Source organism: Cherax quadricarinatus, unplaced genomic scaffold (assembly GCF_038502225.1).
Source record: "Cherax quadricarinatus isolate ZL_2023a unplaced genomic scaffold, ASM3850222v1 Contig2230, whole genome shotgun sequence".
Lineage (NCBI taxonomy): Eukaryota > Metazoa > Arthropoda > Malacostraca > Decapoda > Parastacidae > Cherax > Cherax quadricarinatus.
In genome coordinates this window covers 42,501-65,276 of record NW_027197256.1, presented here as the reverse complement: position 1 = coordinate 65,276, position 22,776 = coordinate 42,501, and the positions used below count along the sequence as shown (strand labels likewise).

General features: G+C 40.1%; 1 protein-coding gene across 1 annotated transcript in view; it reads left to right on the top strand.

The window, feature by feature from the left end:
* Positions 1-1,434: 1,434 nt before the first annotated feature.
* The window catches only part of Gapvd1 (GTPase activating protein and VPS9 domains 1), a gene marked incomplete at its 5' end in the record, with an annotated part of 48,588 nt that continues 27,246 nt past the window's right edge, over positions 1,435-22,776 (top strand). Inside the window, 3 exon segments of the mRNA XM_070081293.1 lie at positions 1,435-1,635; positions 11,080-12,740; positions 13,103-13,279. Of these exon segments, the coding sequence (XP_069937394.1) occupies positions 1,435-1,635; positions 11,080-12,740; positions 13,103-13,279 (2,039 nt within the window).

Sequence of the window (22,776 nt, the reverse complement as noted above, 5' to 3'; positions counted from 1 at the left end):
AGCAAGAGGCCAGACCTGAGGAAACTGGTTCAGAGGAGGGGAGAGAGAAATTGAAGAAGTTGCCTACTACAAAGATTAAGGAAATCTGTGCAAAGTGGCTTGAAGTGCAAACCTTCATGGATGAAAATCACCCTCACACAGCTATTGCAAGCCGTGTTGGCAACCTGTACACTGACAATGTTGTGAAACACTTTAGGGAAGTCATAAAGGAACGAGAGGTATAGGCCACTATGGACAGATATGTTGTGCGAAAGAAGTCCAGTGACTCTGAAGCTGGTCCTAGTGGCATTAAAAGAAGAAGGGAAGTAACCCCAGAAAAGGACTCGACACCTCAAGTCTTAATGGAAGGGGATTCCCCTTCTAAACACTAACACACTCTCTCCCCTCCTCCCATCCCATCAATCATCACCAGATCTTCAATAAAAGTAAGTGTCATGTAATTGTGCATGCCTTTTTCAGTTTGTGTGTATTAAAATTAACATTTCATGTGGTAAAAAAATTTTTTTTTTCATACTTTTGGGTGTCTTGCACAGATTAATTTTATTTCCATTATTTCTTATGGGGAAAATTCATTCGCATACCGATCATTTCGCATAACAATGAGCCCTCTTGCACGGATTAAAATCGCTATGCGGGGGTCCACTGTATATATATATATATATAATATATATATATATATATATATATATATATATATATATATTTATTATTTCAACACACACGCCGTCTCCCACCGAGGTGGGGTGGCCCAAAAGGAAAAACGAAAGTTTCTCCTTTTACATTTAGTAATATATACAGGAGAAGAGGTTACTAGCCCCTTGCTCCCGGCATTTTAGTTGCCTCTTACAACACGCATGGCTTACGGAGGAAGAATTCTGTTCCACTTCCCCATGGAGATAAGAGGAAATAAACAAATCCTATATATATATATATATATATATATATATATATATATATATATATATATACACACACATTCATGCACATACACACACATGCATACATACATGTAAGGTTTACTACTATCCACGGTTTCATGTATCCATGGTTGGTCTTGGAATGTATCCCCCATGGATATGGGAGACTACTGTATTAGTAATTGTAATTTTCTATAATAATAATGATAATGTAATTAGCCAATACAGTGGCTCCCTAGTTAAACCTGGAGGGATTTTATCTAAGCCTTTATTCAGTGCTAGTGAACCTTCATTGATAGACAGGAAAAACAGTGAATCTTGTTAGTGGTTTAGGGGATCATAGCCCCAGTGGCCCAACCTCTGATATGGCTGATTTATGGCATAATTGTGCTGCATTACATATTTGACAAAGTGCACAATTTTATGTGTCCTTTAAACCCTAATTTTCAAAATTAGCATTAAAACTCATTGTTCATGACATTTGTCACGATTCTCCATTTCATTTTTTTTTTCACAGACAAAATCCACCTCTCGTGTAAGGATGAATGTAGAGGATGAAGGTGATGGTGGTGGAGGGGAGGCTACTATAGAAAAAAGGACACGTTTTTCACTTTCACATGATGAAGGATCTATTGGCAATACTTCAGACAATTTGGAAGCGATTAGTGAAGCTGCAAGCAATCACAGTGTGGCATCAAGCCTTGACGATGTTGAGCAGGTAAATGGGGTATCACTAATCAATAAATACATTTTCATGCAATTGGTCGTGGTCCCTATGATATTTTTGGTTGAGTTTCCGACTATTAATAAGTAATGTAAGGTGTTGAAGATGCTATTTTTTCCCCAACTAAGTCTTGAAAATGTACCTTGCATCTTGAAGGCCGAAGGTTACATAAGATAATAAGAAAGAAGGAGCGCTGCAGCGGGCCTACTGGCCCATACTAGGCAAGCCCAAGTCATATCTGCATTGCTGAGAGGACTCAACTTAAGCTTAGAGAAGTTTTCGATAAAACACAGTAATCTAAGCTCCTGTACATGACCCAGTAATGAATCATGTATACTGTTTTGTATAAAATAATGGCTAAATAATAATAATTGTAATAATTTGTTGGCTCTTAGCAACAGGAGGCTAAGGTAAGCCAGGTGATGGAGTTGGATGAACTATGGTAGTATGAGTATGGTAAATCATCTGTTTACCATCAAATCACCTCAAATGATCCAGATGTTAAAGGAACATTTTTTTTTTTTTCAACAAGTCGGCTGTCTCTCACCGAGGCAGGGTGACCCAAAAAGAAAGAAAATCCTTCAAAAAAAAAATACTTTCATCATCATTCAGCACTTTCACCTCACTCACACATAATCACTGTTTTTGCAGAGGTGCCCAGAATACAACATTTTAGAAGTATATACGTATAAAAATACACAGTATATCCCTCCGAACTGCCACTATCCCAAACCCCTCCTTTAGAGTGCAGGCATTGTACTTCCCATTTCCAGGACTCCAGTCCGGTTTCCCTGAATCCCTTCACTAAATATTTCCCTGCTCACACTCCAACAGCTCGTCAGGTCCCAAATACCATTTGTCTCCATTCACTCCTATCTAACACGCTCACGCACGCTTGCTGGAAGTCCAAACCCCTCACCCACAACACCACCTTTACCCCCTCCCTCCAACCTTTTCGAGGACGACCCCTACCCCGCCTTCCTTCCCCTACAGATTTATACGCTCTCCATGTCATTCTACTTTGATCCATTCTCTCTAAATGACCAAACCACCTCAACAAACCCTCTTCAGCCCTCTGACTAATACATTTATTAACTCCACACCTTCTAATTTCCACACTCTGAATTTTCTGCATAATATTTACACCACACATTGCCCTTAGACAGGACATCTAAACTGCCTCCAACCGCCTCCTCGCTGCAGCATTTACAACCCAAGCTTCACACCCATATAAGAGTGTTGGTACTACTATACTTTCATACATTCCCTTCTTTGCCTCCATAGATAACATTTTTTGCCTCCACATGTACCTCAATGCACCACTCACCTTTTTTCCTTCATCAATTCTATGATTAACCTCATCCTTCATATGCTGCAGTGAGGAGGCGGTTGGAGGCAGTGGAGATGTCCTGTCTAAAAATGTGTGGTGTAAATATTATGCAGAAAATTTGGAGTGTGGAAATTAGGAGAAGGCGTTGAGTTAATAAAAGTATTAGTCAGAGGGCTGAAGAGGGTTTGTTGAGGTGGTTTGGTCATTTAGAGAGAATGTATCAAAGTAGAATGACATGGAGAGCATATAAATCTGTATGGGAGGGAAGGCCGGGTAGGGGTCGTCCTCGAAAAGGTTGGAGGGAGGGGGTAAAGGAGGTGTTGTGGGCGAGGGGTTTGGACTTCCAGCAAGTGTGCGTGAGCGTGTTAGATAGGAGTGAATGGAGACAAATGGTATTTGGGACCTGATGAGCTGTTGGAGTGTGAGCAGTGTAATATTTAGTGAAGGGATTCAGGGAAACCGGTTATTTTATGTAACTGGACTTGAGTCCTGGAAATGGGAAGTACAATGCCTGCACTCTAAAGGAGGGATTTGAGATATTGGCAGTTTGGAGGGATATATTGTGTATTTTTATACGTATATACTACAATACTGTTGTATTCTGGGCACCTCTGCAAAAACAGTGATATTGTGTGAGTGAGGTGAAAGTATTGAATGATGATGAAAGTATTTTTTTTTTGGGCATTTTCTTTCTTTTTAGGTCACCCTGCCTCGGTGAGAGAAGGCCGACTTGTTGAAAAAAAAAAATGTACAAAAGCCACCAGTTGCACACCATAGGTTTGTTTTAGTTGTGTTGAAGTACAAATGTTCTCTCATTAAATAGTAAAATCAATAAACTTAATTTTTTTTTTATTAACACATCGGCTGTCTCCCACCAAGGCAGGGTGGCCCAAAAAGGAAAAACTTTAACCATCATTCACTCCATCACTGTCTTGCCAGAGGTGCACTTACACTACAGTTATAAAACTACAACATTAACAACCCTCCTTCAGAGTGGAGACACTGTACTTCCCATCTTCAGGACTCATGTCTGGCCTGCCAGTTTCCCTTAATCCCCTCATAAATGTTACCTTGCTCACACTCCAACAGCACGTCAAATCCTAAAAACCATTCGCCTCCATTCGCTCCTATCTAACATACTCACACATGATTGTTGGAAGTCCAGGCCCCTCGCACACAAAACCTCCTTTACCTCCTGCCTCCAACCTTTCCTAGGCTGTCTTCCCTCCACTTCAGATTTATACACACTTTAGGTCATTCTATTTTGTTCCACCTCTCTACATTTCCGAACCACCTCAACAACCCCTCCTCAGCCCTCTGGATAATAGTTTTGGTAATCCTGCACCTCCTCCTAATTTCCAAACTGCGAATTCTTTGCATTATATTCTCACCAAACATTGCCCTCAGACATGACATCTCTACTGCCTCCAGCCTTCTCCTTGTTGTAACAGTCACCACCCATATTTCACACCCATATAAGAGCATTGGTATAACCATACTGTCATACATTCCCCTCTTTGTTTCCATGGACAAAGTTCTTTGTCTCCACAGATTCCTAAGTACATCACTCACCTTTTTACCCTCATCAATTCTATGATTCACCTCATCTTTGATAGACCCATTTGCTGACACATCTACTCCTAAATATCTGAATTCATTCACCTCCTCCATACTCTTTTCCTCCACTCTAATATCCAATCTTTTGATACCTAACTTTTTTTTATCTTCATCATCTTACTCTTTCCTATATTCACTTTTAATTTTCTTTATTTTACATACCCTACTAATCCACCAACCTCTGCAACTTCTCTTCACAATCTCCCAAAAGCTCAGTGTCGTCAGGAAAGAGCAACTGTGACAACTCCCACTTTGTTAGATTCTTTATCTTTTAACCCCACACCTCTTGCCAATACCCGAGCATTCACTTCTCTTACAACCCCATCTGTAAATATATTGAATAACCATGGTGGCATCACACATCCTTGTCTAAGGCCTACTTTTACTGGGAAATAATCTCCTCCCTCTCTCCTACACACATAACCTGAGCCTCACTATCCTCTTAAAAACTCTCTGCTGCTTTCAGTAACCTACCTCCTATTCCATACATTTGCAGTATCAGCCACATTGCTCCCCTATCCACTTTGTCATATGCCCTACCATTCCTAAAGCCTCCTTGTTCATCTGCTATCCTACTCTCCCTCTTACTCTTAATTCTTTCAATAATAACTCTACCATACACTTCACCAGGTATACTCAACAGACTTATTCCCCTATAATTTTTGCACTCTCTTTTGTCCCCTTTTCCTTTATGCAAAGGAGCTATGCATGATCTATGCCAACCCCTAGGTACCTTACCCTCCTCCATACATTTATTAAATAAAAGCACAACTTAAAAACATAAACATAAAATATTTTTAAAACCCATGAAAACCATCACAAATCAATATGTATTCCTAGCCGTAGACACAACCACTTGCTGTGCTGAGACAGTGAGTAGGAAGAGAACACTGCCAGTCTGGTCCAGTTCACATATTGTATGTGACTTGTATGAGTGAAAGTGTCTTGTGAATGTTCAATTGCAGCTAAATTGAGTCACATTAAAAGAGAAAAATACTGCCAAGCACAAGAAAACTGAAGAACCATTCAGTACACAATGGCAAACAATGGAAAGCACGGACCCCAGTGGTAATAAGTCACTTGTCTGCCTTTTTTTTTTGGGTTATCCTAGGTAATTTACACATGTTACTATGTATGATAATTTGTGTAACTATTTATATGTGCCCCTACCTAAATAAACTTAATAAATTGAAAACCTGAGAGGGCAGTATGTCTTTGTCATTGCTGAACATTGTTCATTATGAGTAGTTGACTATTTAAGTTAACTGCAAAGAACATTTTGTTGACAGTTCTGAATGTAAGAATCTTTTAATCTCATGCTTGGGATTTAGCAGATCTAGAATAATCGCCTGTATGCTGGCGAGTTTCTTAGCACTGTTTCATGTAAATGTAGCAAGTTTTGGCTGAAGCAGCTGACTGGCAAACATCCCAGTCAGTTGTATCAGTGATAAATAACCGCAGAACAATCCATCAACACGTCTTTTTACATGTAATGCTTCAGGCTTAACATAACTTCATTACTGTTATTACCATGAATACTGTTTGTTTTCCCAAATTAAGCAAGTCAGACTTGGGGTGGCATCCTTGACACTGGAGCATCTTGTTCACAGTAAAATATGGTAAAACCATGATGAAACTCTCAGCAATATTTTTATCTTGCAAAAGGAGACTGCTTGATATGCATGTAAGCAGTATATAATTATTATTCTTTTTATTATTATCACACTGGCCGATTCCCACCAAGGCAGGGTGGCCCGAAAAAGAAAAACTTTCACCATCATTCACTCCATCACTGTCTTGCCAGAAGGGTGCTTTACACTACAGTTTTTAAACTGCAACATTAACACCCCTCCTTCAGAGTGCAGGCACTACTTCCCATCTCCAGGACTCAAGTCCGGCCTGCCGGTTTCCCTGAACCCCTTCATAAATGTTACTTTGCTCACATTCCAACAGCACGTCAAGTATTAAAAACCATTTGTCTCCATTCACTCCTATCAAACACGCTCATGCATACCTGCTGGAAGTCCAAGCCCCTCGCACACAAAACCTCCTTTACCCCCTCTCTCCAACCTTTCCTAGGCCGACCCCTACCCCGCCTTCCTTCCACTACAGACTGATACACTCTTGAAGTCATTCTGTTTCGCTCCATTCTCTCTACATGTCCGAACCACCTCAACAACCCTTCTTCAGCCCTCTGGACAACAGTTTTGGTAATCCCGCACCTCCTCCTAACTTCCAAACTACAAATTCTCTGCATTATATTCACACCACACATTGCCCTCAGACATGACATCTCCACTGCCTCCAGCCTTCTCCTCGCTGCAACATTCATCACCCATGCTTCACACCCATATAAGAGCGTTGGTAAAACTATACTCTCATACATTCCCCTCTTTGCCTCCAAGGACAAAGTTCTTTGTCTCCACAGACTCCTAAGTGCACCACTCACTCTTTTTCCCTCATCAATTCTATGATTCACCTCATCTTTCATAGACCCATTCGCTGACACGTCCACTCCCAAATATCTGAATACATTCACCTCCTCCATACTCTCTCCCTCCAATCTGATATTCAATCTTTCATCACCTAATCTTTTTGTTATCCTCATAACCTTACTCTTTCCTGTATTCACCTTTAATTTTCTTCTTTTGCACACCCTACCAAATTCATCCACCAATCTCTGCAACTTCTCTTCAGAATCTCCCAAGAGCACAGTGTCATCAGCAAAGAGCAGCTGTGACAACTCCCACTTTGTGTGTGATTCTTTATCTTTTAACTCCACGCCTCTTGTCAAGACCCTCGCATTTACTTCTCTTACAACCCCATCTATAAATATATTAAACAACCACGGTGACATCACACATCCTTGTCTAAGGCCTACTTTTACTGGGAAATAATTTCCCTCTTTCCTACATACTCTAACTTGAGCCTCACTATCCTCGTAAAAACTCTTCACTGCTTTCAGTAACCTACCTCCTACACCATACACTTGCAACATCTGCCACATTGCCCCCCTATCCACCCTGTCATACGCCTTTTCCAAATCCATAAATGCCACAAAGACCTCTTTAGCCTTATCTAAATACTGTTCACTTATATGTTTCACTGTAAACACCTGGTCCACACACCCCCTACCTTTCCTAAAGCCTCCTTGTTCATCTGCTATCCTATTCTCCGTCTTTCTCTTAATTCTTTCAATAATAACTACCATACACTTTACCAGGTATACTCAGCAGACTTATCCCCCTATAATTTTTGCACTCTCTTTTATCCCCTTTGCCTTTATACAAAGGAACTATGCATGCTCTCTGCCAATCCCTAGGTACCTTACCCTCTTCCATACATTTATTAAATAATTGCACCAACCACTCCAAAACTATATCCCCACCTGCTTTTAACATTTCTATCTTTATCCCATCAATCCCGGCTGCCTTACCCCCTTTCATTTTACCTACTGCCTCACGAACTTCCCCCACACTCACAACTGGCTCTTCCTCACTCCTACAAGATGTTATTCCTCCTTGCCCTATACACGAAATCACAGCTTCCCTATCTTCATCAACATTTAACAATTCCTCAAAATATTCCCTCCATCTTCCCAATACCTCTAACTCTCCATTTAATAGCTCTCCTCTCCTATTTTTAACTGACAAATCCATTTGTTCTCTAGGCTTTCTTAACTTGTTAATCTCACTCCAAAACTTTTTCTTATTTTCAACAAAATTTGTTGATAACATCTCACCCACTCTCTCATTTGCTCTCTTTTTACATTGCTTCACCACTCTCTTAACCTCTCTCTTTTTCTCCATATACTCTTCCCTCCTTGCATCACTTCTACTTTGTAAAAACTTCTCATATGCTAACTTTTTCTCCCTTACTACTCTCTTTACATCATCATTCCACCAATCGCTCCTCTTCCCTCCTGCACACACTTTCCTGTAACCACAAACTTCTGCTGAACACTCTAACACTACATTTTTAAACCTTTAAGAGCAATATAAGAGCAATAATATAAAAAAAGTAGGCAGCTTGTTAGGAGGGAGTTGTTTTTTTATATAAAGAGAATTCACATGAAATACAGTATTTTAAATATAGCATATGAAATGGCTGAGATACTGCTGTAGATATTTTATTGGGGTGGTTCTAGTTTCCTATAATTATCAGATTGAATCTGGAAATTATTGTGAAAGGGTTTGTTGATTGTTCTTTAACCCTTTGAGGGTCGACAGGCCCTCTCCGAAACTCGTTCTCAGGGTCGGCCAAATTTAAAAAAAAAAATTATTTTCTCTTATGAAAAGATAGAGAATCTTTTCCCGATCATAAAGACACCAAAAGTTTGAAATTTGATAGAAAACTTACGGAATTATCCTCTCGCAAAGTTAGCGGTCTCGGCGATGTTTACGCATCGGCGATTTTGCCCACTTTGAGCCCCATTTTCGGCCAATTTCACTGTACTAGTCGACAAAAAACATGAATATTTCGCTAGAACTCCATTTTTTCTATCGAATGGGTGCAAGAAACCACCCATTTATGAAATTCAACTATCCAGTACAGTGGTCAGAATTTAGCAATTTTGCCAATTTCACACAAATTTCAAAAGATGCCAATTTCCGAATAGGGTCCAGAATAAACAAGAAAGACATTCCTGGCACTAAAATGACATTTCCTCTAGTCATTAGTCACGTCTCAAGGCCCCTCTTATATTCTTTTGCTTTCCACTTTGAATTTTTATTCTCACAAAAAATATAAGATTTACTGTTGTGCAGACTACTACATTAGTGTAAAAAATGGTATAAATATTATTGGTGCACTTGTGAAAGAATATTAGACTCACCAGTTGACGTGTATTGCACGCTTGGCACGATTTGTTTACTTTTGAAGTTTGGTAAAAATCGAACATTTCTGCTACTTTGAGCTCAATTTCAAGGCACCTTTCATTGTAAAACCAGTCAAAATCATCTCAATTTCTGTAATATGTCTTCCATTCTATAAAATGAGACCAAGAAAACTAGAATACAACAATAAATACCATACGAAAATACACTGCAAAGTCGCTGATTTATTCCAAAAAAATGGTCAAAGTTTTTTTTTTCTCATTATGCACTGTGTGCTGCAGGATTTTTTTTTAGACTGTGCACACTGACCACATAGACCCATTCTTTCATATGAAGGCCTACCAGCTTTCTCCCAGTAGATTTGAGGCCGCTAGAATTTATGAGTACTAGTACGTCAAAAACCCCTACGCGTAAGACGTACTAGTACGACCAAAACCCTCAAAGGGTTAATAAAATCTTTATTTCTGCCTTGGTGGATTTTCTCTTATACAGTAGACCCCCCACTTAACGATCAGTCAGTAAATGTAATTTAATTAAAACCAAAAAGAAACCTAGGACTAGCCTTCTGCATAAGAACTGTCTCCCACTCGTACACCAGACCCCTTCCCCATAATTAATGACTGCTCACTAATATAACTAGATGTCTGGGGGCTGTTCACAATTTCCTTTTTTTTTTAAACAATATCTCAATATCTTAAGTTAATTCTAAGCCAGCCCGTAATGCTATGCATAGTATAAGTGGCTTTGGCATGCTGCTCTTATCTGTATTTTTTGTACCTCTGTATGTGTGCTCAAATTTTTAAATAAATAAATAAATAAATAAATAAATAAATAAATAAATAAATAAATGTCATTCTAAACTAGTTTCTTCTGTCATTCATTAGAGAAGCTTAACCAAAAGTAGAGATTTGAGTATGGGAAATCCATTAAGCTTATTTTGAACAAAATAATACAATTCATTCTCAATTTGAGTGTCATGCATTGAGCTAACAGTCAGTGCACATGCCTTGATTTTTTAAAAAATTTTCATTAAATATTACTCATAAGATGGTTTATATTAATGTTTACGAGAAAAACTTTCCTTAAGATAGAGATTTGGGCATGGGAATTTCAAGGAGCTTATTTAAAAAGAATCCTACAGTTCATTTTGAATTTCAGTGATATATTCCAAGTCAAATAAAAATTGAAATATGACCAGATGAAGTATGACTGAATTTTGTATTTTATTTTTTCTCACTTTTTTTTTTTCGACTCTTTTATGATCATGTGATGTGTTGAGTGGTAAGCTTGTGTTTCTTTTGGTAAAAGTTCATCAAGAATAAAAAATACTAGGAATTAGATATGGAATATTATTGTCCTGGTTCCCATCTGAAGTTATAACACTGGCATCTATGGGAAAATACAATTAGCATAATATTTTTTGCTTAATGAATCTTTCCTTCAGTCCCTGTCTAGGTTGTTAAGCAGGAATCCATGGTATATTTTTGGTTTTTGCCTTTATTTGTAATATAATCTTTTCTTAGAATACTTTTTCATCCTTTCCAAATGAGCACCTTCCCTCTCAACAATGTGGTCACAATAATAATGATAATTACTTTTTTTTTTTTAGTCACTATCATAACAAACAATTAATTTTACATATCTCATTTTTTTTAGGAAGATCAGCCTGATAACTTGTCAGACATGGTATCAGCAAATGTGTCTGGCCGTGGAACTCCCAATGTTTCTGGCCGCGACACTCCCTCATCGCAGGTAACAGAGGGAGAAGAAGCTGGCTTGAGAAGTGGGGAAGAAAACCAACCACCACCACCCAATGTCCCGGTGACTGTCCCTAAACCAGCAAGAGCAGATATCGAGGAAAAATTTGGACGTTTTGAAATTAAGCCGCTAATAGGAGGAGATGAAACTATATCTCTAGTTTCCGATACTTGGAGCACTGATGTGTTAGCCAGTGATTCAGAAACAATTGAAGCTGCAGATCGTGGGGACCAGTTTCACGATCAACTTTTAAATCGACATTTAGCAGAATTGGATAGAATGCAAGGAGATTACCTGAGTGGAGATGCTACTGGAGAGACATTTGAAACTGCATCAGAAGCTTGGAGCACAGATGTTCTAGCCTCTGATTCAGAAAGGATGACAGAGTTTGATACAGATGATGCACAAAGTGTTGCACGGTCAGATGACACAGGGCGATCAGAAGTTGAAGTTGAACTGGGTGGAAGTGACTTGCTGAGACCTGAACCCTTACATCATGAAGATAATGTTACACCACGTGCGCATGGCTCTCGCTCACCAGTTGATGGAACACTGAGTGGGGCCATGGGAGGAAGCAGCAGTGGAGGGATATTGAAACCAATGCCTGTTTTGCCACATTCATTAACCTCAGATTCAGGTAACAGCATACCTAGTGGTATTCTGAAACCCATTCCAGTATTGCAAAATAGGGCAGGCAGACCAGCAACTCCCCCACGAGTAGAATTTCAACCTATCCATCCAGCAGAAGACCAGTGCCTCATGGACCAATTACCATCTGACAGAGAAGAAGAGTTGCCACAAGCAGAACAGGAAATTGCATCAGCCACACAATCTCTGGGACGTTTAAGCCTTAACCTTTCAACACTCCCTAATAATGGTATTGTGTCAGGTGACCAACACCTTTTACTTAATACTTTTATTGGCGATAGTAGTAGGGGAGGCTCCAGTGCCCCTCTAATGGATTTGGGGAGCAGCAATGAAGGAGGACACATTGTTATTCATCCTCATCATAAACTTGTGTCCAGCGATCGTGGTTCAGGTGAGGACAGCAGCTTACATCTGAGTACAACTAGTTTAGCATCTTCCAGCAGTTCTGGATCTGATGTAGTTGGAGGCTCTGGAAAGTTACGCTCTGCTTCTAATGCTAGTTCTGGTCCTACAACAGATTCGGTTGATAATCAAGAGCTAAGTGCACCGGCCATCAGTATGGCAGCCACAGGAGCAATACCAAAAAGCATTAGTTTTGATAAAACAGCTGAAAGAGGCGATCGTGATGCAATTGATGGTGATGCAAAACATAAACGAGGATTTTTCAAAAACTTCAAACTCCCAGGGTTTAAAGGCCGCCGTAAACCAGGCAGCAGACCTGGTGATGATTCAGCATATATACGTTCAGGGCTTAATAGCCAAGATCTGACCATAAGACGAGCTTTATCTGAAGATAATCGGCCTCCAACAATCGAAGAAACCAGTGATGATATCCTGGCAAAATACCGCAATAAGAAGCCAGAAATGGATACCTCAGAGCCTGATGGCATGGTCTCTGCCCAACACAATCTGTAAGTAAAAAATTTAATTTTTACATCTTTATATACAAAGTTCAATTTATAGGTGAAAAAATATGTAGCTAGAAGTGGGATTTTAGATACTGCATTAATGTAACCTCTCTTAACCATTAATTCCCTTAAAGAGGATGCTTTGAAGCTGATAATTTTTTTTTTTTTTTAATGAATTGGAGCTAGCCTTCCCTTCCTTCGATCAAACTTGATTTCCTTCCATTTTTCAAGTACTGTTGATCGTTAAGAATTTAGCACTTTTGTAAATGATTGTTAAGAATTTAGCACTTCTAATAAATGATTGTTAAGAATTTAGCACTTCCCATAAATATAATAATAATTAGTAACCATTGTTGCCTCCACAGCCAAGTCGGTGAAATAGCAAAAACAGAGGAAGATGAAAGACTGTACATAGACCCAAATAGTATTGAAACAAGTTATGCCTTTGCTGATGCCAAAAGAAAACTGCGACTAGTATTAAGCATTGCAGATTTCTCCATGTCTCCTTATTTACCAGAGTTTGGGGCTCCAACAGGAACAGAGTATGTATGTTTTACTATGCTTTTAGTGCTTAAGTGGATATAAAGGGGCTCAGTTTTGCTTAGAGCACGAGCATCCAACATGGAGTCCACAAGCTGAATGTTGCTTGTTAGACTGTAATAATAATTCATGTTAAGTGTTAAACTCATGTGGGGTCATTCAGCACAAGGTGTAATAGAGGCTTGATCCTCCATCTGCTGAATGTGAGATGGGCATGCTTCCTATTTCTACTCGCCTAGATCTGACTGTAGTATGTTTTACCTGCGTTTTAATTTTTTTTTTTGCCTAATTAGCTAATGCACTTAAACTACTAGGCTAATGGGTCTAACCAACTCTTCTTCAACTCAACTTTTTTATTACTGCTAAAAAATTTTTATTCTTTTAATTAGTAACTGGCAATGCTTCACCATTCATTTCCAGACATTTTTATTTCTAGTCATGTGGCCCACTGCCAAAAAACTTGGGCACTTCAGGCTTACAGGGACTGTGTGGGTAGTTCAGTATTTGCCCAGGGATCTCTGAAGATAATGCAATTGTTTATGGTATTTTGACATGTTATGATGATTTGTTTGTGTGTATGTCTGTCTGTCTGTCTGTGTGTAATTGGCTGTTTGTAATACCTGTAATTGATAATTTGTAATTGCTTGTAGATTATTTTGATAGAACTCCCTTCTAGAGATTATTTGTTTTGGTTACCCATTTAATTCTTTATTTGTTATTACCTTTTTGTAATTACCTGCTTGTAGTTACTGCCTTGTAATTGCCTGTTGGTGATTACCTGTTTGTATCTATTAGCAGGGCTGTATTCATGGTGTCCTATCTTAAGTGTCTTGATTTTGTTTTCATTGTCTGAAAATATCTGTATTCAGGCTTTCATAAATTTGAGTTCTTGAGGTGAGATGTACAGTGCCTGCACCCTGAAGGTTAGGTGGGAATGTCATTTTAATTGTGGTGACTGCTCATTTCCAGCAAGATAGTTGGTAAATGAGCAGTGTGTGTACTTTTTTGGTTGCCTTACCTTGGTGAGAAATGGCCAGTGTGGTAAAAAATTCTTTCACTGCTAGATGCTCTTGAAGGTAGATAGTGGTAAAAGCCAACAAGGCAGGAATGAATACACATGTAGCACAGAGTCCTTGTTTAATGTAATGTTTTGTCCATGGCTGGACTTTTTCAAGTACACTGGAATCAGCAAATGCACTACTTGTAAGGCAAACAAGCACTGTGAGGTGCTCATTTACCTTATAAGGCAGTGTATTTGCTCATTCCTGTGTACTTGAAAAAGCCCAGCCCTGGGCAAAATGTTGTGTTAAAAGCATTCTCTTCTACCAGAGTCTTTATTCCCAGATCCTTTATTCCCAGATCCTTTATTCCCAGATCTTAAAATTGGATCACACAATCTGTATTCTTTAGGAGGCCTGTTTCAACTATTACCCATTTAGATTACATGACACTTTCCTACATTCAGTTATATTACTCATTATCACTTCATGTTCTCAGTTTATCCAAATCTTGAAAGTTTGGAATTTTTGCTTCATGCACAAGCATTCAGCACTGAATGACCCACACAGGTTTAGTTCTTGTTTGTGAATATAATGATAAAGAGAATGGATAAGGATGGAATGGATGTGCTCTTGGAATGTGAGCAAGGTAAATGAAAAATGAAGGGATTCATGAAAACTGGTTGGTCAGACTTGTGTCCTGGAGGTGGGATGTATAGTGCATGTGCTCTGAAGGAGGAGTGGGATATTGTAGTCAGAGGATAATTTGAATTGTAATGTATGCACGCTTCTGGCAAGACAGCAGCTGAATAAAGGATTGTAAATGTGTTTCCTCATTTGTGTCACCCTGCCTTGATGGAAGATGACTACAGTGGACCCCCGCATAGCGACCTTAATCCGTGCAAGAGGGCTGGTTGTTATGCGAAATGTTCGGTATGCGAATGAATTTTCCCCATAAGAAATAATGGAAATCAAATTAATCCATGCAAGACACCCAAAAGTATGAAAAAAAATTTTTACCACATGAAATATACATTTTCCTACACACAAAGAGAAGGATACATGCACAATAGTAGAGTAGTACATGCACAATATATATTGTGCATGTACTACTCTACTAAATGAAGAATAAATGACACTTACCTTTATTGAAGATGCATCAATGACTGATGAGACACTGTGTCCTGGGAGTGCCTTTTCCTCCTGAGTACTGTAGGTCCTGTTTGGCATTTTCTTCCAGAACATGCCTTATCACACTGTGTATGCCACTACGATTCTTAAATCTCTCAAACCAACCTTTGCTGGCTCTAAATTCACCAATATGAGCACTAGTTCCAGGCATTTTCCCTGTTCACCTGGGTGTTAGTCGACTGGTGTGGGTTGCATCCTGGGAGACAAGATTAAGGACCCCAATGGAAATAAGTTAGACAGTCTTCGATGACACTGACTTTTTTGGGTTATCCTGGGTGGCAAATCCTCTGGGGTTAATTGTTTCTTGGTATTCTCAATAAGCCACACCAACAACGGTGCTACAGCAGCAGCAGCAGCTGACGGTGGTACAGCAGCAACAGACGATGCTACAGCAGCAACAGACGATGCTACAGCAGCAGCAGACGATGCTACAGCAGCAGCAGACGATGCTACAGCAGCAGCAGACGATGCTACAGCAGCAGCAGACGATGCTACAGCAGCAGCACACGATGCTACAGCAGCAGCAGACGATGCTACAGCAGGAGCAGACGATGCTACAGCAGCAGCAGACGATGCTACAGCAGCAGCAGACGATGCTACAGCAGCAGCAGACGATGCTACAGCAGCAGCAGACGGTACTACAGCAGCAGCAGCAGCTGACGGTGGTACAGCAGCAGCAGCTGACAGTGCAGCAGCAGCTGACAGTGCAGCAGCAGCTGACGGTGGTACAGCAGCAGCTGTACCACCAATAGTAGCGATGGTTGATTGGGGTTTATTATACAACCTGGCCAGCTCGGAGACACGCACTCCACTTTCATACTTATCAATGATCTTTTTCTTCATCTCCATAGTAATTCTCACCCTTATTGCTGTAGGGTTGGCACTAGAAGCCTTCTTGGGGCCCATGGTCACTTATTTTCCAGAAAAAAAATCACCAAAAACACTGTAATAATACGAAATGTTCCGATTGTATGCTTGGATGTTACCGCGGAGGCTGGCTGGTAAACAATGCCACTGGCGGAACATGTGAGCGTGGCTCAGGCCGCACATTGGACGCGTCTCGGACGAAGGGCGGTGAGCGGGTTTTTGGGCGGTATGCGAGGCAAAATTTTAGCGATCAAAGCGTCCGGTATGCGGATTGTACGGTATGCGATGTGTCCGGTATGCGGGGGTCCACTGTATTGAGGTAAAAAATAATAATGCAAAGAATCATGGTATTTAACTCCTTTATAAATGTAGTTTTCATATGAAATACACAAATATCAAATATTAAGTCCTGTTAGCCGGACTTGAGCCCTGGAAATGGGAAGTACAATGGCTCCACTCTAAAGGAGGGGTTTGGGATATTAGCAGTTTGGAGGGACATCTAAACTGTAGTATCTGGGTGCCTCTGCAAAGACAGTGATTATGTATGAGTGGTGGTGAAAGTGTTGAATGATGATGAAAGTTTTTTCTTTCCTTTTGGGTTTTTCTTTCTTTTTGGGTTTTTCTTTCTTTTTGGGTTTTTCTTTCTTTTTGGGTTTTTCTTTCTTTTTGTTTTTTTCCTTCTTTTTTGGGTTTTTCTTTTTGGGTTTTTCTTTCTTTTTGGGATTTTCTTTCTTTTTGGGTCACCCTGCCTTGGTGGGAAATGGCTGAGGTTAAAAAAAATATTCTTAACCAGTACTAATCTATAAAAAAAATTCTTGTTCATAGGATAACTGAGGGGGAGAAAGATATGTGATGTGTTGAGACATCTGTAGAAAGGAAGTTTATCTGATGAGCCAAAAAAGGGAATGTACCAAAGTATAATGGTATCAACACTTTTATATTAGTGTGAAGCATGGGATTTAGAGAGTGATGCTAGGAGGAGGCTGAAGGCAGTGATGATGTCATGTTTAGGAGCAAAGTGTAGTGTGAATATTAATGCATAAAACTTGAAGATGGAGTGGGGATGTTGGGGTGTTTTTTTTTTTTTTTTGCATTTAAAGATGAAGCAGAACAGGAGGACCAAGTGGGTGTTTAATTCTGGTGTTGAAGGAAGGAAGGAAGGAATGTGGTCATCCCTGGAAGGGTTAGAGGGAGGGGGTAAAGGAGGTTTTGAGTGCTAGGGGCATGAGCATCCAGTAGACTTGTGTGAGTGTGTTAGTTTGGAGTGAATGAAGGCTAGTGATTTTTGTGGCCTGACGTGCTCTTGGCATATGAGGAAGGTAGTATCTATAGAGCTATTGGGAAAAATTGGTTATCCAGACTTGAGTCTTGAAAGCAGGAAGCACAGTGGATGCACTCTGAAGGAGGGGTGAGACTGTTGCAGTTTTAAGAGTCATTTGAATTGTGCTGTTTTTGTACTGGTCAGTATGCTGTTATTTTTTTTTTCACCTAACCTGCTGTATCCCACTGAGGCAGGGTGACCTAAAAAGAAAAATGAAAGTTTCCCTTTTTAAATTTAGTAATGCATACAGGAGAAGGGGTTACTAACCCCGTGCTCCCGGCATTTTAGTTGCCTCTTATGACACTGATGACTTGTGGAGGAAGAATTCTGTTGTGCTTTTCCATGGAGATAAGAGGAAATAGACAAGAACAAGGACTGTTAAGAAAAAATAGAAAAAACCCAGAGGGGTATGTATGTGTATATGTGTGTATATATATGTGTACATGTATTAGTATTAGTAGGTTGGTAGACAGCAACCACCCAGGAGGTACTACCGTCCTGCCAAGTGAGTGTAAAACAAAAGCCTGTAATTGTTTTACATGATGGTAGGATTGCTGGTGTCTTTTTTCTGTGTCATAAACATACAAGATTTCAGGTACATCTTGCTACTTCTACTTACACTTAGGTCACACTGCACATACATGTACAAGCATATATATGCAGACCCCTCTGAATTTTCTGCTATTTTCATTCTAGTTCTTGTTCTTGTTTATTTCCTCTTGTCTCCATGGGGAAGTGGAACAGAATTCTTCCTCCGTAAGCCATGCGTGTTGTGAAAGGTGACTAAAATGCCAGGGGCAAGGGGCTAGTAACCCCTTCTCTTGTATAAATTACTAAATTTAAAAAGAGAAACTTGCGTTTTTCTTTTTGGGCCGCCCTGCCTTGGTGGGATACGTCCGACTTGTTGGAAAAAAATAAAACATGCAAGATTTCAGGTATGTCTTGCTACTTCTACTTACACTTAGGTCACACTACACATACATGTACATGTTTATTTATACACACTCATCTGAGTTTTCTTTGATTTTATCTTAATACGTAGTTCTTGTTCTTATTGCTTTTCCTTTTATATCCATGGGGAAGTGGAATAAGAATCTTTCCTCCATAAGCCATGCGTGTTGTAAAAGTCAACTAAAATGCCGGGAACAATGGGCTAGTAACCCCTTTTCCCTTATACGCTACTAAAAAGAAAAGAAGAAAACCATCAAAGTGGGATGTTTGAATGTGCGTGGATGTTGTGCAAATAATAAGAAAGAGATGATTGTGGATGTTATGAATGAGAAGAAGCTGGATGCCCTGGCTTTAAGTGAAACAAAGCTGAAGGGGGGTGAGAGAGTTGCACTGGGGAGAAATAAATGTGATTAGGTCAGGGGTTTCAAATAGAGTTAGAGCTAAAGAAGGAGTAGCAATAATGTTGAAGGATAAGTTATGGCAGGAAAAGAGGGAATATAAATGTATAAATTCAAGGATTATGTTGAGTAAAATAAGGGTTGGATGTGAAAAGTGGGTTATAGTAAGCATTTATGCACCTGGAGAAGAGAGAAGTGTAGAGGAGAGAGAGAGATTTTAGGAAATAATGAGTGAGTGCATAGGGAATTTTGAACTAAGTGTGACTACCTGTGGTTGGGGATTTCAATGCTAAAGTGGGTAAAAATTTTGTGGAGGGAGTACATAATAGGTAAATTTGGGGTGCCAGTGGTAAATGAAAATGGGGAGCCTCTAATTGAGCTATGTGTAAAAAGAGGTTTGGTAATAAGTAATACATATTTTATGAAAAAGAGGATAAATAAGTATACAAAGTATGATATACAGGTACCATCCGACTTACGACCAAGCTTGGTTCCGACCAACCAGTCGTAAGTGAAAATGGACATAAGTCAAACCTTACTGCTGAATATCAACATTACATTTTTTTTTTTTTTTTCAACAAGTCGGCCGTCTCCCACCAAGGCAGGGTGACCCAAAAAAGAAAGAAAATCCCCAAAAAGAAAATATTTCATCATCATTCAACACTTTCAGCACACTCGCACATTATCACTGTTTTTGCAGAGGTGCTCAGAATACAACAGTTTAGAAGCATACACATATAAAGATACACAGCATATCCCTCCAAACTGCCAATATCCCAAACCCCTCCTTTAAAGTGCAGGCATTGTACTTCCCATTTCCAGGACTCAAGTCCAACTAAATGAAAATAACCGGTTTCCCTGAAATCCCTTCACTAAATATTACCCTGCTCACACTCCAACAGATCGTCAGGTCCCAAGTACCATTCGTCTCCATTCACTCCTATCGAACACGCTCACGCACGCTTGCTGGAAGTCCAAGCCCCTTGCCCACAAAACCTCCTTTACCCCCTCTCTCCAACCCTTTCGAGGACGACCCCTACCCCGCATTCCTTCCCCTATAGATTTATATGCTTTCCATGTCATTCTACTTTGATCCATTCTCTCTAAATGACCAAACCACCTCAACAACCCCTCTTCTGCCCTCTGACTAATACTTTTATTAACTCCACACCTTTTCCTAATTTCCACACTCCGAATTTTCTGCATAATATTTACACCACACATTGCCCTTAAACAGGACATCTCCACTGCCTCCTACCATCTCCTCGCTGCTGCATTTACCACCCAAGCTTCACACCCATATAAGAGTGTTGGTACTACTATACTTTCATACATTCCCTTCTTTGCTTCCATAGATAACGTTTTTTGACTCCACATATACCTCAACGCACCACTCACCTTTTTTCCCTCATCAATTCTATGATTAACCTCATCCTTCGTAAATCCATCCGCCGACACGTCAACTCCCAAGTATCTGAAAACATTCACTTCTTCCATACTCCTCCTCCCCAATTTGATATCCAATTTTTCTTTATCTAAATCATTTGACACCCTCATCACCTTACTCTTTTCTATGTTCACTTTCAACTTTCTACCTTTACACACATTCCCAAACTCATCCACTAACCTTTGCAATTTTTCTTTAGAATCTCCCATAAGCACAGTATCATCAGCAAAAAGTAACTGTGTCAATTCCCATTTTGAATTTGGTTCCCCAAAATTTAATCCCACCCCTCTCCCGAACACCCTAGCATTTACTTCCTTTACAACCCCATCTATAAATATATTAAACAACCATGGTGACATTACACATCCCTGTCTAAGACCTACTTTTACCGGGAAGTAGTCTCCCTCTCTTCTACACACCCTAACCTGAGCCTCACTATCCTCATAAAAACTCTTTACAGTATTTAATAACTTACCACCTATTCCATATACTTGCAACATCTGCCACATTGCTCGTCTATCCACTCTATCATATGCCTTTTCTTAATCCATAAATGCAATAAAAACTTCCCTACCTTTATCTAAATACTGTTCACATATATGCTTCAATGTAAACACTTGATCTACACATCCCCTACCCACTCTGAAACCTCCTTGCTCATCCGCAATCCTACATTCTGTCTTACCTCTAATTCTTTCAATTATAACCCTACCGTACACTTTTCCTGGTATACTCAGTAAACTTATTCCTCTATAATTTTTACAGTCTCTTTTGTCCCCTTTCCCTTTATTTAAAGGGACTATACATGCTCTCTGCCAATCCCTAGGTACCTTCCCCTCTTTCATACATTTATTAAACAAAAGTACCAACCACTCCAACACTATATCCCCCCCTGCTTTTAACATTTCTGTCATGATCTCATCAGTTCCAGCTGCTTTACCCCTTTTCATTTTACGTAATGCCTCACGTACCTCCCCCACACTTACATTCTGCTCTTCTTCACTCCTAAAAGATGGTATACCTCCCTGACCAGTGCATGAAATTACTGCCTCTGTTTCTTCCTTAACATTTAAAAGTTCCTCAAAATATTCTCGCCGTCTACCTAATACCTCCATCTCCCCATCTACTAACTCCCCTACTCTGTTTTTAACTGACAAACCCATACTTTCCGTAGACTTTCTTAACATTACATTTTTGTAATGATTTTATTTTATTTTTATTTTTGATATTTCATTTTTTACTTTACAGGTCTCCCTCAACATTCACATTTTCAGCTTTCGCGGGCTTCACACATTCGCGAATTCCCAACCGCCAAATTCCCAGCCGTCAAATCATATTCAAGTTTCCCGCCACCTGTGAGTCCCTACTACCCTCCCACCGACCCCCGCAACTGGCAGCCAGCCCTCCCACCACTCAGTGTGGTGAGTGTTTTGTTTGTTCATTATTTGCTATTAAACTGCAGTATAAATATGTAATGTAAACCCATTCATGACTGCATATTGGAATGGTTATTCGGACAGGTATTAGACGGTGATATGTGTTTACTCTTGAACACAGCAAAGAATCAAACATTTCTGCTACTGCTAATAATAACAATAGTAATAATAATAATAATAATAATAAATACGATATAATTGAAGAAGGAAGTTGTACAAAAATACGAGGGAGTGGTTGACACATCGTCAGTGTGGCTTTGTTTATGCTGGAGTGAGCATTAGTCTCCCTGCTCTAATAAACATTTCACAATAATTCATTGTGTTTGGTACTTGTAGATTGAGTGCGACTGGAGTGGTAGAGGCAGTGGTTGAGGCAGCTGTTGAGGCAGCTGTTGAGGCAGCTGTTGAGGCAGCGATTGAGGCAGCTGTTGAGGCAGCGATTGTGGCAGTGGGTGAGGCAGCGATTGAGGCAGTGGGTGAGGCAGCTGTTGAGGCAGCGATTGAGGCAGTGGTTGAGGCAGCTATTGAGGCAGTGGGTGAGGCAGCTGTTGAGGCAGCGATTGAGGCAGTGGGTGAGGCAGCTGTTGAGGCAGCTGTTGAGGCAGCTTTTGAGGCAGTGCATGAGGCAGTGCATGAGGCAGTGCATGAGGCAGCTGTTGAGGCAGCTGTTGAGGCAGCGATTGAGGCAGCGATTGAGGCAGCTGTTGAGGCAGCGATTGAGGCAGCTGTTGAGGCAGCGATTGAGGCAGCTGTTGAGGCAGCTGTTGAGGCAGCAATTGAGGCAGCTGTTGAGGCAGCGATTGAGGCAGTGGTCACTGAGGCAGCTGTTGAGGCAGCGGGTGAGGCAGCTGTTGAGGAAGCGATTGAGGCAGCTGTTGAGGCAGCGATTG